The sequence below is a fragment of the Micromesistius poutassou genome, assembly GCF_964030765.1.
Source record: "Micromesistius poutassou genome assembly, chromosome: 1".
In the NCBI taxonomy this organism is placed as follows: domain Eukaryota; kingdom Metazoa; phylum Chordata; class Actinopteri; order Gadiformes; family Gadidae; genus Micromesistius; species Micromesistius poutassou.
In genome coordinates, this window is record NC_140271.1 from 14,425,078 (window position 1) to 14,443,371 (window position 18,294).

General features: G+C 43.7%; 1 protein-coding gene across 1 annotated transcript in view; it reads left to right on the top strand.

Moving 5' to 3' along the window:
• The window catches only part of grapa (GRB2 related adaptor protein a), a gene marked incomplete at its 3' end in the record, with an annotated part of 18,966 nt that extends 1,699 nt beyond the window's left edge, over positions 1 to 17,267 (top strand). The window contains exons 2-5 of the mRNA XM_084488291.1: positions 1,876 to 1,973; positions 4,385 to 4,504; positions 9,794 to 9,962; positions 17,082 to 17,267. Coding sequence (XP_084344417.1) covers positions 1,876 to 1,973; positions 4,385 to 4,504; positions 9,794 to 9,962; positions 17,082 to 17,267 — 573 coding nt within the window. The remainder of the gene's footprint in view (positions 1 to 1,875; positions 1,974 to 4,384; positions 4,505 to 9,793; positions 9,963 to 17,081) is intronic.
• Positions 17,268 to 18,294: the final 1,027 nt, after the last annotated feature.

Genomic DNA, 18,294 nt, shown 5'->3' on the forward strand with positions numbered 1-18,294 from the left:
TCCCCATCATTGTGTAACACGTGCTGTGTGCACTGCACCTGCCACCTACTTGTTTCCCTTTGTACCTTTCCAGAGCTTCTATTTCGCTTCTATGTTTCAACCACACGGTGCCCAGCAGATGGCTGAGTTATATCCTCATAACAGAGTGCTCCTGAGAGACTCAAGTAAGGCGTCACGGGCGACCAACAGACCCTCACATGCGTGCATCCTGTGATTGTCTCCCGCCGAACGCCAAGCCACTACATCCAGCTGGCAACAGAGTGGACCCGTCCCCAACTCACTTAATTTTTTAGTTTTTATTAGAAGTTGGTGACATGTTTTGTGGTCAAATATGTGTTGGAATTTCCTCTGAGTTTTGTGGTGTTTTTCTTTTTGCACTATTCATTGAGTTGGCCCAGTTTTCTGACCCCGCATCACCATCTTGTGAAGCAACAGTACGGTAAAGGGAGCGAGCAGGCAGACTCAATTCAACCATATATGTCACATTATAAACTTGTCATCAAGCCATTCTACTTCAAGCTTGAAGACACTGTGGCCACACAAACCCACTAAGTGACGGAAAGTGGGACATACTGAATGAAGAGTTGGTTCTTTTCCACTCTCCAGGAATGTTTTATTCATGAAATAAAAATAAAAAACGTATTATTTTGAAATCAGACGTCTAATGTTAAATCATTGACATTAGACATATATTATTAAATACATTATATATATATATATATATATATATATATATATATATATATATATATATATATATATAGAGAGAGAGAGAGAGAGAGAGAGAGAGAGAGAGAGAGAGAGAGAGAGAGAGAGAGAGAGAGAGAGAGAGAGAGAGAGAATAAATGTATATATATTTTTTCTCTGGTTAAATAATATATATCTGGATGAATACAACAATAGATGTACCCTATATATTTAGCCATATGCATCACTGTTGTAAGTTAAAAACAATGAAATGGGAAACTACAGTTTCCCATTTGCATTGAAAAGAGGGAAAAGACAAGGGGAAGGTCAGAGTTTCACAACTCAGAAGAAAAGTCTATTTATAAAATACATAAATAGCTGGACCATGTCGAGTATTTCGGTTCCATGAACAGCTTGATAACCCCCTTACTTCACCACAGCTGTCTTTCGTTTCAATAAATCAATTGTGAAATCACTTTCACAATACAATTCTATATCCGTAGACTAGACCGTACACAGTTCATTATAACTACTGTTGAACACAGATCCTATTAGGCTTGTCCACAGATTCAATCCAACTAGGTCACAACTAAAGCGCTTGGGAGAGCGTCATTCATAAAAAGGTCTTACTATGGATGCTTTGAACACATTTTGGTGGCTGTTCATCTGAATTGCACTTCAGAGACCCGGCTTTCGTGCAAGCTTGTAGCCCGAGCCTCACGTGAGCACAGCTTCCAACCGCTCAATCAATAATTCATCTGTTTGAGAGGTTAGGAGGCGGCCGAAAATCCTCCAGTGCCGCAGACTCTCAGATCACCTGGGCGTCAACCATCCCCACTTCATACAAAGAAAACACACAGTGGCATGGCCGACACACACACACACACACACACACACACACACACACACACACACACACACACACACATACATACATACATATTTAGACTAAAATAAGGTATTTAACTTTACATTACAGTCTCATGAATAGTTTACTCTAAAATAATAATAAGCAATTTAAACAACCTGCAACAGCACTTAATATTTAATAACGCTACGGAACAAATAACTGTAATGTGTAATTCTTTTCTGCCTATTACCTTGAGCCCTGGCCCTAACCTCACTGTGTAGTCACAAAATAATTCATAATAAATGAATCATGGTGGTTTGTGTTTGTCCACCTCCCAGATCACCAACATGGAGGACGACCCCAACTGGTACACAGCAGAGCTGGACAGCAGGAAGGGCTTTGTGCCCAAGAATTACATCAACCTCAGGCCCCACGCGTAAGTAAACACACGCACACACACACACACACACACACACACACACACACACACACACACACACACACACACACACACACACACACTCACGCACACGCACACGCACACACACACACACACACACACACACACACACACACACACACATGCACTCACGCACACGCACGCACACACACACACACAAACAGTTTTGTTTTTTTCCTGTTATTTGTTATTATTTGTTATATATGCTTTTTAGGGAGCCTATTGTTACATCTGGCCAAGGACTGCTGATGGAAACTAGCCTTCTGGCTAAATCTGGCATATTTACAGAAATGTTTATTAAACAAACAAACACACACACACACGCACGCGCGCACGCACACACACACACACACACACACACACACACACACACACACACACACACACACACACACACACACACACACACAGACAGGTGTTTCGTCCATGACATCACCCATTGGGTTACACTCATCCCATACCCGTCATGGGCGACACCATTTTTACAACTAGCAGCGAAAACCCACATCGCATTTGGCCACATTTTGGCCACTAAAACGACAATGGCTCTCGGAAATCTTCCATATTCTGTATTTCATATTTCCGGTGTTGGCATATCTGAACAGTTCATCAGTGAGTGTTCATGGCCGCCGGCATTCTCCGCTCTGTTTTGGACATCTGTCCTTTGCCGGCGGGTCCGCTCCCCCAGGAACACACTCACTTGCTATCTTACATAACCACACTGTGTGTGTGTGTGTGTGTGTGTGTGTGCGTGTGTGTGTGTGTATGTGTGTGTGGGTGGGGGGTTAACTATAATGCATTTTCTTTTTCTTTTTTTTTTTTAATTTTCATTCTTTCACATGTGGATGCATTAATATGTGTCTGTGTGTTCATGCATGGGTATTGTTTTGGCTGTGTGTGTGTGTGTGTGTGTGTGTGTGTGTGTGTGTGTGTGTGTGTGCGTGTGTGCACTCAAAGGAGTGTGTGAGTGTTCACAGCCACACCACGGGTCCACCTTGTATCTATGTCGGAAACACCAGCTGGGTCAAACACTGGCATCGCTTCTGAAACACACAGGGTAGCTAATGAGTCTGTTCCTGTGTGTGTGTGTGTGTGTGTATGTGTGTGTGTGTGTGTGCGTTGCGTCTATGTGTGTGCGTTGATTTTCGATGGGGTATGGTCAACTTGAGGACTACAGAAGGCGTAGAGGTCAGAGTAGAGAACGAAAAGAAAGAGAGGAAAGATAGAGAGAGGAGCGGTGTAGGAGGGCAGACATCACAGGACACGAGCCAACGTCCCGGGGGACGTAACCCAACGTGTTTGCTGACCTGCTCATCCAGCAGCTCGAGTCCAGCCCATGGCCCGTTGCCTGGAAGGTGTTCAGGTTCAACTGCACCATAAGATGTGGTCCAGATTGCAGTGTTTCACTAGCCTGGAAATCCAGACCCACATCTAGAAAGCTGTAGGGTCTGACGAGTAATGAAAGTGTCCCAACTCGAGGGGCGCGCACCAAGCATGCATTTGAAAATATCACTGCACCCAATTGGATAACTCTACGACCAATCAGAAGAATACAAGGGGTGATGTATCCAGACCAGCGGAGCTAACCAATAGATTCTTGCCGTATCTGGTTGGTAAAACAGCAATGCTTTTGGACCGCCTATATCAGATACACTGATGTGATTCGTTAATGTTTGGATCCAGGGGAATCGGGGAGTGAGTATATTGCTCGACTCTGGATTTCCAGGGTAGTGTTTCACAATAGTTCAGAACATAATGAAAATGAACTCCTTTAGAAAGGATAAGGGCCTAACATATGCATTAGAACTCTGGCTTTACTTGATTGCTTTCTAATTATGCTATTCAGTCCTTTATTGGACAGTATAAATGGTTAACCCCCGTTAAGTGGTTAACTGCGGTTAAGTGTGAGTGTCAAAAAGCTTCACGTGCCTCATTACACGACAACCCACCCTAACACGAATCCCTCTCAAGGTCAAACTCCCTTAATGATCCAGGACTAACCTTGAGAAAATTCAATCCCTTTTTCTAGCGATGGTTTGGAGTGCAACAGATGCCATAAAATTAAGTTGTTACAGAATAGAAAAATGAGTTAGAAATCAATCATGAATATGAGCCAGTGTGGTTATCTGGCCCACCTGAAGAACGCTCAAAGGCCTCATTTGTAGTCTGTGGCCAGACTATAAATGTGTTCAAGGTGTTGCTCCAGCTCAGTGCCTGCGGTGATGGCTAGTGAGCGAGGAAATTGGTAGTTAAATTTCCCCTTGATTTGTAGGCCTTACATGTTTACATGTCCCTTTTAATAGATCTTTTAGTTATTTTGTGTTTGAACCCAAGACTTCACAAATGAAATGCATTGTGCGTTATTGTCATTACATGTCTCCCGGCAGGTGGTTTGCGGGCCGGGTGTCGCGGGGCGTGGCCGAGGGCCGGCTCCGACCCAGGGAGTGCGGGGCGTTCCTGGTCAGAGAGAGCGAGAGCGCTCCCGGAGAGTTCTCCATGTCCGTCAGGTATGGGACACACACACTCACAAACACACATGCACTGGTCTCATTTGTGTGTCTGTGTCTTTCTGTGTGTGTCTTTCTGTGTGTCTTTCTGTGTGTTTCATTATTTTCCACACAGTTTTCGATACAGCAGATAACAAAGTAACAAATTTGGTGACAGTCAGGCAGGTTCTGAAAACAACAGAGGGAGAGAACACAGAGGAACCACACGCATTGTCTTCTTCTGAATTATAGATCTGCTCTCACTGGGCCCTGTACCAAGCAGAGAGAAGATCTACATCAATCATTTTATTGTCGTTCTATTTTCAGCACAAAGATTTCATGCAAAAAAAAGTTGACGTCGCTTTTGTATTTGTTTGGGACAAATAAAACAAGTGAGAGAAGAAACAAGAAGATAAACACTGAATAAACATGACCCAATGGGTTCTTTATCAGTCTGCGTTAGTGGGAAGGGGGAGTCATTGTCTAGGTGGGGCTGAAACTAAAATCGGATATTCATGTTTGACGCTACGACGAGTTAAAGACCTACTCTCATGTGAAACACCCTCGTGCCATGCTGCGCCAAAATACGTGTTTAGCCAGGGGGAAAGTGAAGCACTACATCAAACAGAACCGTAGGGCAGGGGAGGAGTCACACACCACCAATATGCATATTTTAACAATGAACAGTGTTGTGCCTGTATTTCTATTCAACAACAACCACATTGGGGTGGAACTGCACTCTGGGGCTGCATCGTTTTGTGTTCCAGAAAGTATTGGATCTTTTCCTGTGCCCTAAACCAAACACCTGTGCTAGTCCTTGGTTTGTCAGAACCATGTGTGTTAAACTTTGAACAACAACATTGTGTCATTAGTAGCGTAACGCCATTATAGCCGTGTGTCATTTCCTCAACAATTCTTGCCTCTTCGTCTCTCTTGTTTTCTCGTCCAAGTTATACAGCTTTTTCCTGGACCTGACTTCATACTATTCATAAAGGCTCATGTTCATATTCCTGCCATGCCCTTTTCTCACACTGGATTCTCTGACACGAGTTGATTGGGCGTTGGAGCAGAACGCTATTGTTCCATTTGTTCTAAACTGTAATTGCTGCAAACGGCGAAAATGACGTCAGCATGTGTTGGTGTGGTCTTTTTCCAGCTATGGCCTCACTCATCACACTTTGGTTTAATAGTTTAAAGTTTGACGGCAGATGAGCTAAAGTCTGGGGAAACATTTCACTTTCTTTCGCTTCATCTTTGTTTTGACCTACCATGTCGCTGGAGGCGTGGATCCGTAAATTGCCAAACGCAAACTCTGCCAGCAAAAGTAAGCCATGTAGAACTTTCTGTGAAGACTTTTAATGAACACCATGTGACTGGAGAAATACACTTCTGAAAGCTTCTTCAAGTAGTCAGAAAGACTTTCTGTTCCTCGCCGATGTCTGGCTATAACATAGTAGGACTGCTGGATCCAAGGTTATTTCCCCCACAACACTTGCCAATTTGTGAAATGCAGCCCAGATAACTTTCACTAGATTGTTTTGAGGAGAAGCAAACCCCAGACACTAGATTCAAATATATATTATTCAAGCTGACAAATGGAAGGCTTAACGTGCAACACAAGGGTTGCATGTTTGGCAGTCATGCACCAACGGGAGACTGGAGCTGGTAGTGGATCAGCTGTCATAATCCCCCACAAACACACCCTCACACACGCACACACACTCACACAGCCCCCCCCCCCACACACACACACATACACACACACATACTCACACATGCAAACACACATGAACACACATGCACACACAAACACATACACACACGCACACACACGCACACACACACATACACACACACGCACAAACACACACGCACACACACGCGCACACACGTGCACACACACACACACACACACACACACACACACACACACACACACACACACACACACACACACACACTCCCTATTTAAAGCTCTTTGGGTATCTTGAAAACCGTATAGAAATGCAGTCAGAATTGATGGTTTACACTCACTGGGACAAGATTGCTGACCTAGAAAGTAAAATAACATATCAATCAACCTACCAGAGTGGAACTAGCAGTGAAGTTGTGCACTTTTTTTTTCACACAGACACACAATGCACGAATCCAGAGTCTGTTTCATTGGGGCTTAATAACACCAATTCTAATACCAAGTACAATGAACAGGGAATATACCACCATTACAATTGAGGTGTCCCTGAGTAAGAAACCTGACCCGAACTGCTCCCGACGAGCTAGCTGTCGCCCTGCATGGCTGACTACGCCGTCGGTGTGTGTATGAACTGCTGTAGGTCGCTTTGGGTAAAAGCGTCTGCTAAATGCCCTAAATGCTAAATGTAAAATGTTGTGTGACTAGTCTTCAATGTTGTGGAAAGGGTAGTTGTGTGTGCGTGGAATCTGTATTCAAGAACATGGTGCACCATGATCACCATGAATTAATTAGCTACAAATGTATAATTGACCAATTGAAAATTGGTTGTCACGGTGCATTCTGCAGATTGAAAAGCCTCGAAAAAGTATGTGTGCTGAATTATGTAAAAGAGTGGCTGCGCTTTACACTTCAGATATTATTTAATCATTAATTAATTCACTTCAAAAACGGTTTAGTTCAGTTAATTTGAGACCCAGCCAATGAGACAGAGAGAGAGAGAAAGAGAGAGAGGGGATGAAAATGGGTTTACATCGCTTGGTTTCTTAATCTCGTCTGGTATCTGTTCCGCCTGCGGGAATCTTTATTGACTGTTCACACACACACACACACACACACACACACACACACACACACACACACACACACACACACACACACACACACACACACAATAACACACACACACACACACCAATGTTTCCTAATATGCTGTGAGCTCTGCCAGCCACAGTCAATGCGCTCTGTTTACTTGGGTGTGCTATCGGGGCAGTGCTGATGGTTCTCCAGACGAGCGCAGTGGTGTGGAAACAGAGAGCAGGGGGACGGCGGTTCATCAGAAGGTTGACAGGACCAATGACTCAATGGAAGAAAGCGTGGCAGATAGATACTGCAAAGGGGAGACAGATATTGCAACGGGGAGCCATCGAGCCAAGACAGCTGCTTATCTTGTGGCGTCTTCAAAGTCCACGAGACACGAATCCATCACAATGTTTTTCTATATCGCTTTAGCTTTGCTACACATGTGGGGATTCAGCAGTTGGTGGTCCGTTTGTTTACATTTTACAAGTTATTTACGAGTTATTTAGCCTACTTGCTAGATAAATCACGATCCAAAATGACTTAATGAAGGCTGGGAGAAAAAACATGGAGATATGCATGCAAATATGCACAATATAGTGCAGCACTATGTTAGTTGAATCACATTGTTGACTAAAATAGTGGACTATAGTGTGCATAAGAAGGTCAGTAGATTAAACAAAGATGTCCTTACTAGTGGTCATCGAGTGCTCACCAGTAATGCACTGAACGTTCTACAATTTCATGTGAAAAAATAAGGACATATACAAGTGATCTAATGTTCTCCATTGGTCTGAATACTATGGGTCCTAGGTTGTTTGGTTTTTATCTACTTTTTATCGATGCTGCAATGAAGATGCTTTAAGCATTCACTACTTCACCGTTTTTGTTTACGTTGGATTCTTACAGAATGTATTTGGAAACTGTCCAAAGGACAAATAATGCACACCCTTGGAACGTTATTGACAGAATCAAGTATTCAACAAAGGCCGTGGCCTAGGTTGCAATAACTAGCCCACGCCAGCAGGGAGCGACATGGCACATTAGCTCCCACATAAAGAATGGACAGCTCATGGCTAGGGGTGTGAATGTAGGTCTGTAGTACATACATACCTATTATATGTGAGCGGGTGGGAGATTAAGGATGAGTCACAGAACGAAGTGCAGATAAAGATAACAGGTGAAAAAGGAGATAACGCTGGTAATTGGGATTGATCAAGAGAACAGAAGTCAACAAGATGAAGCTTGAAGTGACCGGGACAGGCACTAGAGTGACATATAGAGTCATCAATCAATGCATGACAAACCCAAGTACCAACCTCACAGAGTGAGACACAAGGACACGCTTAAGAGAAAATAGGTTAAATATGATAGACGGACGTGGTAGGACGGACAGGACGAGCCGTCCGACGTTGGAGACAAGGAGAAAACACAGGGGCACAGGAAAGTGTCCCCGTAACGGTGGCTCACAGGAAAGAGAAGGAGAAGCAGACGAATGGCCGGACGATGAAACATGCATAATAAAGAGGGTAACCGTTGTGGGTCTACCTTGGAGGGTTCCAACCAAACGCACTTTATAAAAGATGCATGCTGATTGGAGAGCTTGGGTCAACCATAAAATGGGACGAGTTAACGTGTTGCGATTGCAGACACGTCTGCTGTACCCTTGGACTCCTTGTTGACCAATTAATAATTGATGAACGTGATTACGACTGGATAACAAGGTCATCCAGGATGACGGCAGCGTCGAATCTAACAGCTGAGAACTAGGCGGCTAAACAACTACACATTCCTGTCTCTTCATAAATTGGTACTTTTATTAATGGCATACATTTATTGAGTTATTCCAGTTTTAATAATGGCTATCTGCATGGAAATTAAGACTCAAGACCATTAAGACCACCATTTACCGGACTAGCTCCCATTCATGAATTTATTTATTTTATTATATATATATATATATATTTTTTTTATTATTTATTATATTTCTAACTACTGAAATATAATTTATTATATTTCTAATTACTGAATTTGTCTTAACCTCTGTAGCTTTTTTACAATATAACTGCTCATTGTGCAGTTATTGCCAACATGGAAGAAAGGATCCCGCTTCTGTGTTGCTTCTCAAAGTTTATTATTTTAAGAGTTTATTTGAAGGTAGGGGGTGGCTATGAAGCAAATTCAACAAATTGACTCAACTTGACTTTCACCATGGGTCTAAACATGTTTAAAGACACAATCTTAACCATCAATCTTACACAATCTTAACCACATCTTATGTATGTGGACTAAAAAAAGATTTCAACCATGATCCCTTTTACAATACGACTGTAATCATTATGTGTGATGCAGGGTTGCGACATTAAACAACTAGAAAAAAAAGCGCCTCCAGATTATTTTTCTGGCATTTACTACATATATTCCTTATAATAAATCAGCCTGTGTTTCATTAATGACACCTAAGGCTGCTGGGTATTTATTTGGTCAACGATATAAAACCTATTTGCCTGTGTGTCTCTCCGTCCTTTCCTGTCTTCCAGCTACGGGGATCACGTTCAGCACTTCAAAGTGTTGCAGGACCGCTGCGGACAGTACTTTGTGTGGGACGAGCTCTTCAGCTCCCTGAATGAGCTGGTGGTGTTTTATCACACCAACAGCATCGCAAAGGAGCGAACCGTTTTACTCAGGGACCCCGAACACTTTGCTAGGGTAAGACCTCATGTATGATATGGATGATAACAGTGAGTGAGTCAGTCAGTCAGTCTGTGTGTGTGTGTGTGTGTGTGTGTGTGTGTGTGTGTGTGTGTGTGTGTGTGTGTGTGTGTATTGGTCTTTCTTTTATTTATTTCTGTCTCTCTTCATATATTTTTGTCTGTCTTGCTTTCTTTCCTCTGCATCTCAACCTCTGTCCCCAAAAGTATTGAGTAACAAGGTTATTAAGTATGATGCACTGATGGGGTTTCTGGCCACAACACTTGCCAGTCTAAGTGTTTATTGGTAAGCAATCTAAAGCCAGGAAAGACCAAAGAATTATTTGCTGCCATCTGTTCTTGGCCTCTAGTCAAATTTAAATCTAAGTCCGGAAAGAATAATTATAAAGTCGTAAATGGTACAGTATGTTTTTTTTTTTAATCATACAGGGTGGACTTGTTTAGCTTCCGCTGTAAACGTAATAAATGATGTATTCACACGTCTCCTTCAGGATTTAGTTTTTCTACAAATGTTCAAAAGACCACAATCATGGGATTAGAGGAGTAGCTACCGTGATACCACATCAAGGTTAGCTTAGAAGGGGATCTCCTGTCCACTGACTGCCAGCCTGCCTGGTAGGAACCCTGTGGCCACGCAGTCATCCAGAGCCATTGTGTCAAAGATGAGCGCTCCCAATAGACTCCCGCCCAAACATGTGCTTGTGTACAACCCGGGAATTACCTGGTTTTCTTTGTGCCGCGCTTCTGGGAACAGTTTACTACTCTTCTAGAGTGCTACATTTTGTGCTGCAGTTTGTAGATGTTAAAGGTGACATATTAAACCGCCAGGTGTGTGTGTGATTAGCCGTTACAAGCCGTTTTAAAAATCGGCCTCTTCTGACATCACAAGTGGACGTGTCCAACTAGATGTATGACGGATAGATCAGCAACGTTTGCTACAGTCCACTGTGTAAGCTGGTAGATGTCAGAAGAGGCAGCTTTTCAATATGGCTTGTAATGGCTAATCACACTCGTACCTGGTGGTATAATATGTCACCTTTAATCGCTGCACTGCTCTGCAACGGTACCTCCAACAACAACAACCCCCCCGTGCCACCCCTAGTCCTAGTCCTAGTCCGGACTCCAGAATACCAATATCTCCTGCACTAATTTTGACTGAATCGCCCCAAGGTTAAATTCTGATTCGAACATACTGTACAAAACACAACCCAACTCCAGACGTACCCTGTAGGTGTCACCACCCTTTTATGACATAACCACCCTTTCAAGTTCTGTTATCATCTTCACGCACTCCCAGCATGGCTGTTTTCTCCACTTTCTTCTGCATTTTCTTCTCATGCATTAGTCACATATCTTCACCTTGTGTTCCTCCATCAGCGTCTAGTCCTGACAGCCTGGAGCCCCAGTGGCAGGTTGCTTTCACTTCACATTAAACATCACATTACATCCACCTCACTCAGTTTGATTGATTCATCGGTACTGCTTGGCCCGGGGTCCCACTTCTCTCACACATTCTGCTGCATTCGACCAGTGCGTGAATTAACACTGTCATGAGACAAATTCACAACATATGAATAATTAACTATATACCAAGTAGAATTGCGCCGATATTGAGCATAATTCACTGTGAAAAAAAGATCTGATTGACTTAATGAGTATAATTCACTATATCCTGCAGAATATACTATATACTGAGTATAATTCACTATATCCTGAGTGGAATTCAATATTTCTTGAGTATAATCCACTATATACTGAGTAGAATCCACTATATACTGAGTAGAAGAACATATATCATTTGTAGAAGTCACTACTGAAGTCATAGTTCTCTAGAGAGTCTTGAATATTTCAGTCGAATCAAGTCAGCAAATTCAGTTCCCATGAATCCCAACCTTTCATCACAAAGACCAGAATTGTACATTTCCACTTGCCTGAAGCTCTGTTTTATTGCTATTCTGTTCAATTGCTAATGACAACTCGCTGCTGAGCTCCAACTTGCAGCTCCTGGCCTTAGTTTCTGTATAGTGTATGCCTGCTTTGCTTGATGCTATGCCCAAAAAAAGTCTAATGAGGAGAATGTGAAACATGTCGTCTTTCGCCAGCAGCTACTGCAGGAGTACTGGACCTGAATGAGATTTGCTATGTTTTTACATCAGGTCACAATGTGGTTATTAAAACCTAGCATGCCCAGTGTCAGCCTTCATGACAGCATGATGTTGAGCAAGGTTGGCAGGGACTCACCTAAGTGGCTAACCGTTGCCCTATGACACATTGTGGTCCGCATTAGCGACTAATAGCTAAATAATGACTGTTTCAGCCTGCGGGAATTTCAACGACATCTCTTTAGAAGAGCATGTTTACCATAAAAGGTCTACTATATTGCAACTGCTATAAAATGTTAACATTAGCCCCATCAACTCAACTTAATATTGCCCTAAAACAGCCGAGGGATTTTATGGATGTTTTCTCAGACGTGTATTAGTGACCGAAGTGAGTGTAGACTGGGAGTTCAGGGCTTTGGCAAAGGCTGATGGCTGGACTACACATGTATGAGCTTGAGGCATAGCAAGGCTACCACCAACATAAGGTGAAGACTACCAGCTATTGTTATCTGTTGTGTGGGTTCATGTCTGGCGAACAATTACTGCAACATAAGGCAAGATATTTTGTTGTAAAAGTGAAAAAATACATATATGGAAAACAAAATCATATCTGTATTTTTTTGGATGTGGATGTGAAATCAAAGCAATGATAAAAGATAAATATATAATTTATTAGAAATGATAGAAAAGGATTTAAAAGGATTGTGTATCTTCTTATTTCTATTTGCCATTTTTTTAAAGTTGTTTTTAAAAATTGTACACCTATATTTTATCATGTTTCATGATTGTGCTGGCGGGCATTTTGCTGCCATGTGAACACACTTCCCACATTAGGTCAGAGCATTTCACTTTCACACTTTGTCACATCTGGTCTGTCACTAAACCCTACATCGCCCACGCCTCCTCATCTTCCTCATCTTCCTCATCGTCACAGAACGGGCAACAATGCCTTATGTGTGACAAAATAAATAGTAACCTACGTTTATGTAGGTTATAGGCCAACACAATATATTTTTTACAAAGGGTACGTCAAAACAAATATACCCTTATTGTGTATATGGTTCAATATATAATAATCATGTCAAGTTCCAAATATTTCATATTTCACATCAGGTATGACTGAACCAGACACCTCAGGGCAACGGGTGCTGGGTGTGCTGCTGCATGTCATGCTCTAGACATCTCATCTTTCCCTCAAGATATCCTCCCTGACTGTGCACCAGGCTGCCTGTCTTTTAATGCCTCATCATCATCATCCATCAAGTTTTGTGGCATCGCTGTACTCACAAAGGCCTGTGTTTCTGTTTTATGCCTCAACGCTTAAGTGCACACGTGCAAGCAAAATAATGATGAAATTTGACTGCATTCCAAAAATAGTTTGACTGCGTTTTTAAAATAGTTTGTCCCACCAAATTTGATACAGTGAGCAGCTTGAAATGAGTGTCTTTCTTTTGGGTTGTTTGTTGTGTGTGTAGGCGAGGGTGTTGCAGGAAAGTTGTCCGGGGGCTCTTAACAAAATCAAAAATAGCAAACACTGTTATATTTTACTCAGCACCCTATTTCAGACAGAGGCTGATTATTTGGCTTTTATGCCTCAAATTGTATGCCCCCCTCTTTGTGCCTTTGCATCACGGCTCTGAAGTCAACCAGTCATCTGTATTCCAGTAGGGCCTTGTAATTCAAAGTCCAAGCCCCCAATATCCTAGTAACACCCTCTGACACACACACACACACACACACACACACACACACACACACACACACACATACACATACACCCTCTCCATCTTCTTCTTCCCTTTCTCTCCTACCTGTTTCTACGTAGACAAAGCCTTGGTTATATCCAGCATGTAATAATGTGTGGAGGGATGAACCACAGCATTAATCTAGAGTTAACACGCTTAATATTCCATCGCTTTAGGATATCAGATAGCAGACGAGGATATCATCGTGATATGCTCGATCTATCTTAAAATCTAAATCGTATTGTGTATGCATGTGCATGTGTGTGTGCGTGCGTTCGTGTGCGCGAGTGCACGCCTTGTGTAATTGTGTGCCGTTTGACAATGGCAGGATTATCAAAATTTAAGATCTATTCATATTTTGTATTAAAATACTTCACTTGCTTCTAAAGTGTTTTGAGTCACCGGGGAGGAGATGAGGAGTCTGTCCTCCTCTCCGTCTCCACCTCAGATGCGGAGGACAGAGAATAACACTGAGACATGAAGCAGTTTTCTGGCTTGCTTTGCTCTCTCTGTATCTTGGCAGTTGAGATATTGAACACTTTCAGTATCTATTTAGGGAGCGATGACATTTATTTTGTGTGTGTGTGTGTGTGTGTGTGTGTGTGTGTGTGTGTTTGTTGCGCAACTATGTTTCTTGTCAGTGTTTGATTGTGTGTTCATGAGAACGTACGTGTGTGTGTGTGTGTGTGTGTGTTTTATAATGTCATGTAACAAACAAACGTTCACTCTTGTGCTAACTCGAGCACACAAAGGAACAGACACACACGCAGCTCAAACTCACACGCCACAAAATAAACATCAGAGTTTTTCTACAAAGTAGTTATCTGATCTCCTGTCCCATTGATGTCTATCTGTCTTTCATGAATTCCGCTTTTGGTTGTCAGTGTAATTTCTTCTCTTCACAGAAGACCTCAGTAATAGCACCTCAGTAATTTGGCTTCATAGTCACTCTCTGACTCGCTGTCTCTCTGTCTCTGTCTGTACCTGTCTATCTCTTCTTCATCTCGGATCAAGCAACCCAGTTGAATCAAGTTCTGCTATGTTATAGCAGAACTTCTGGGTGGGAGACGACACAGAGCCTAGTCTGGAAATCTGAAACGACAAAGGGCGAAGTTACGGCTAGGTTCCTGTTTTGTTACGGAGATATACACTACTTCAGCTCCCTGAATGAGATATACTACCGAACAAAACTGAATTACACAAGACGATTAGGATTTCAGAATGGGATTTCAGAAAGCGGTGGATCAGTCTGGCCAGTGGCCAGGTCTCTCCTGTGTTGATTGAAAACCGTTAAAGACACTTTTCTTTTTACACAAACAAGGGCTGGTCGAGTTTTTGTTTGCCAATCACGTTCTCACAGATCCCCGTACCCAGTGACAGGGATCTGGGCAGAACAAATGTGAAGCGATAGAAAGGGAGCTACCCTGTTTACCCAGATTCCAGCTATGCAGACTTTAGATGTTCATCTAGAGTCTGATTTATGAGGCTTATCTCCCGCTGTCCCGTCTCCCTGCTCCCAGCTGCCTCTGCTTGTCACTCTGTCTATCTTGAGGTTATGAATCTGTCACTGGTGGGTGGTTGAGAGGAATTTGTCGTCGCTGTCTTACACAACAAAACCTCTTGAACCGCCATGAGGGGTCAACTCTCATATACCTGAGTCGCGTTGGTAAACTGAGTGGTTGAGTGTGAGAGTGAGAGTGTGGAATTTTCCCAGGCTGAGAAGCCCCTGGACAATGAAAGGTGATGTGTTGATTTGTAAACGCCCTGTTGCAGGTAGGGCACCAATAAGTGTGTGCCCGTGCGTGGGTGCTCGTGTGTGTCTATGTGTGTGTGTTTCTCACTCATCAGTGAAGAAATCCATTATCGCTTGCAACCACCACCCCCATCCTCAACCCCACCCCACCCATGGCTGCTAGACAGCATATTTGTCATTTGTGCATGTCACTCCTCTAGACACATAACATCACTTCTTGTTCTGGCATGCATCTCCCTCCACCTCCACACACCCCATCTGCCTCCCCCATTCCACACACACACGACACCCAGCCTGAGTCATCAAGCAGCTCTCTGAAAATGCCAGGCAGTATTCTCGGTATTCTGTGTGAGAGAAGAAGAATTTCATGGCGAGAGAGGCAGAGATGTACCTGAGAAGGTGGGACACGCCGCAAGTATAGAGTTAACGTGACACCGGCGCTACGGACACTTTGAAACAAGTGTTACTCTTTGATGGGATCGCAGCAAAAAAAAACGAAAGCGGAGGTGGATGAATGGATGAATGAATGAACGAGTGAATGAAGGAGGGCGTGTTCAACGGATCACGTGTTGGAGAGTAGCACAGCACATCTGATGACGAACCGATCAACTTGGTTGGTAAAAGCGATCGTGAGGCTGAAAACAAATGGAATCATCTTTATTGGGAGCATGACAAAAATGACAAATTGATGACATTGAGCTCATGCACAATAATTTGCATAAATACTAAGTACACTATACTAAGTAAACTAAATACATAAGTACTGATTCATCTCCCCCGGTATTCAAAGATAAAATTCTAAAATGATTGATTTCAACAATGAGCTAAATTTCTTGTTGCCATAACAATCATTTTGGTCATAAGAACTGTAGGCAGTTGAGTCAGGGAATGCATATATTGCTGACTAATATATATAGTCAGCAATATATCGTCTGTATTTTATCAACTGATGTTTTTCTCTCTGCCATTTTTCCCCACCAATCATCTCCTTCACCCTCACACACATATCCCTCTCCTCCATCACTTTCCTCTCTTCCTCCTCGACCCTTCTCTGTGATTTCCTTCTCCCCCTCATAATCTCTTCCTCTTTCTCCCCCGTCATTCGACCTCCTCCCTCCCTGATTTACTTCCTCTCTGACACAAAAATGTTCCTTTCATCTCGGTTCCTCCCTCCATACCTCCTTCCTTCCTTCCTCCTCCCTCCCTCATTATGTCTCTGCCTTCCTCCCTCCCTCCATACCTCCTTCTCCCCTCCTCCCTCCCTCATCCTCTCTCTGCCCTCTTCTCTCCCTCCATACTTCCTTCCCACCTCCTATTTCCCTCATTCTCATTCTGCCCTCCTCTCTCCCTCCTTCCTCCCTCATTCTGTCTGACTTCCTCTCTCCCTCCGTCCCTCCATACTTCCTTCTCCCCTCCTCCCTCCCTCATTCTCTCTCTGTCCTCCCTTCTCCCCCCCCCCCCCCCCCCCCCCCTCCCACCTCCCCCTCTCCCCCCTCTGACCCCCCCCCCCCCTGCAGCGGCCCCACCACGCACACGCTCTGTTCGACTTCACCCCGCACCATCCCTCCCAGCTGCACTTCCTGCGCGGTGACCTCATCGACCTGCTGGACTGCTCCGACACCCAGCGCTGGAAGGGCCGTTGCCATGGACGCGTCGGCTACTTCCCCCCGGAGTACGTCCAGCCCGTTTACCACGGCCAGTGACCCCCCCCCCCCCCCCCCCCCCCCATCCGTTACCCACGATAGGATTTGTCTCTACGTGACTGGGTCAACCACCATGCCCTGAAGGAACTATGACACCCCACACTGTTTCCGGGCCCACCATTCACGACAAGAGACCACCTCGCTGTACCCGAACACTTTGTAATACACCCACTCATGTCATCCAATCAGATGCGACCGCGTGTGCACTGCAGAGACAAAGCAGCCTGATGGAAAGGGGTTTGGTTGGCTGGTGGCTGTGGGGCAATACGCAGTGGGACACATTTGAACTGGACTGGGACTCCTATGGTCTACGGCGACGCTGTGCTCGTGGCTCAGCGCTCAGAGTGGGGAACGGCTGCGTTGTGAACGCGGGCCAAGCAGCGGCGGGTGTTAGCCGCATGCTCTGAGGATACTGCTGACACCACAGCTTCCCTGGCATCTGCTGTTAACATGCAGAACTTTAATTGTGTGTGTCTGTGTGTTTGTGTGTGTGTCTGTGTGTGTGTCTTTGTATGTGTGTGTGTCTGCGTGTGTCCGTGCATATTCTGTTCCGAAGGAGATTATGTAAAATGTATAAATATATTTTCTGTGTATGTGCGAATGGGTGTTATGTAAGTGTCGCGCTGTCTGGACTTAGACAGAGTTCAACATTGGAGATCCCACTCGTCTGTAGAGAGCAACTTTGTGCGTGTGTGTGTGTGTGTGTGTCTGTGTGTGTGTGTGTGTGTGTGTGTGTGCGTGTGTGTGTGTGTGTGTGTGTGTGTGTGTGTGTGTGTGTGTGTGTGTGTGTGTGTGTGGTTTTAGTACAGCGCTCCCTGCTGAGTGATGGCCATTATGTCTTGGTTATAACAATGGTCAAATCCTCACTACCCAGATGCTTCAAATGGTGTTTGTGTTTTTTTTAATATACATATATAAAATACAAATTAACATGCATAGCAATTCATAGCTGTTCACTTAGGATTTAATGACTTTGTAATGTACGTATGTCTATGTACTCCTTTACATGTAAAATCATATACAGATA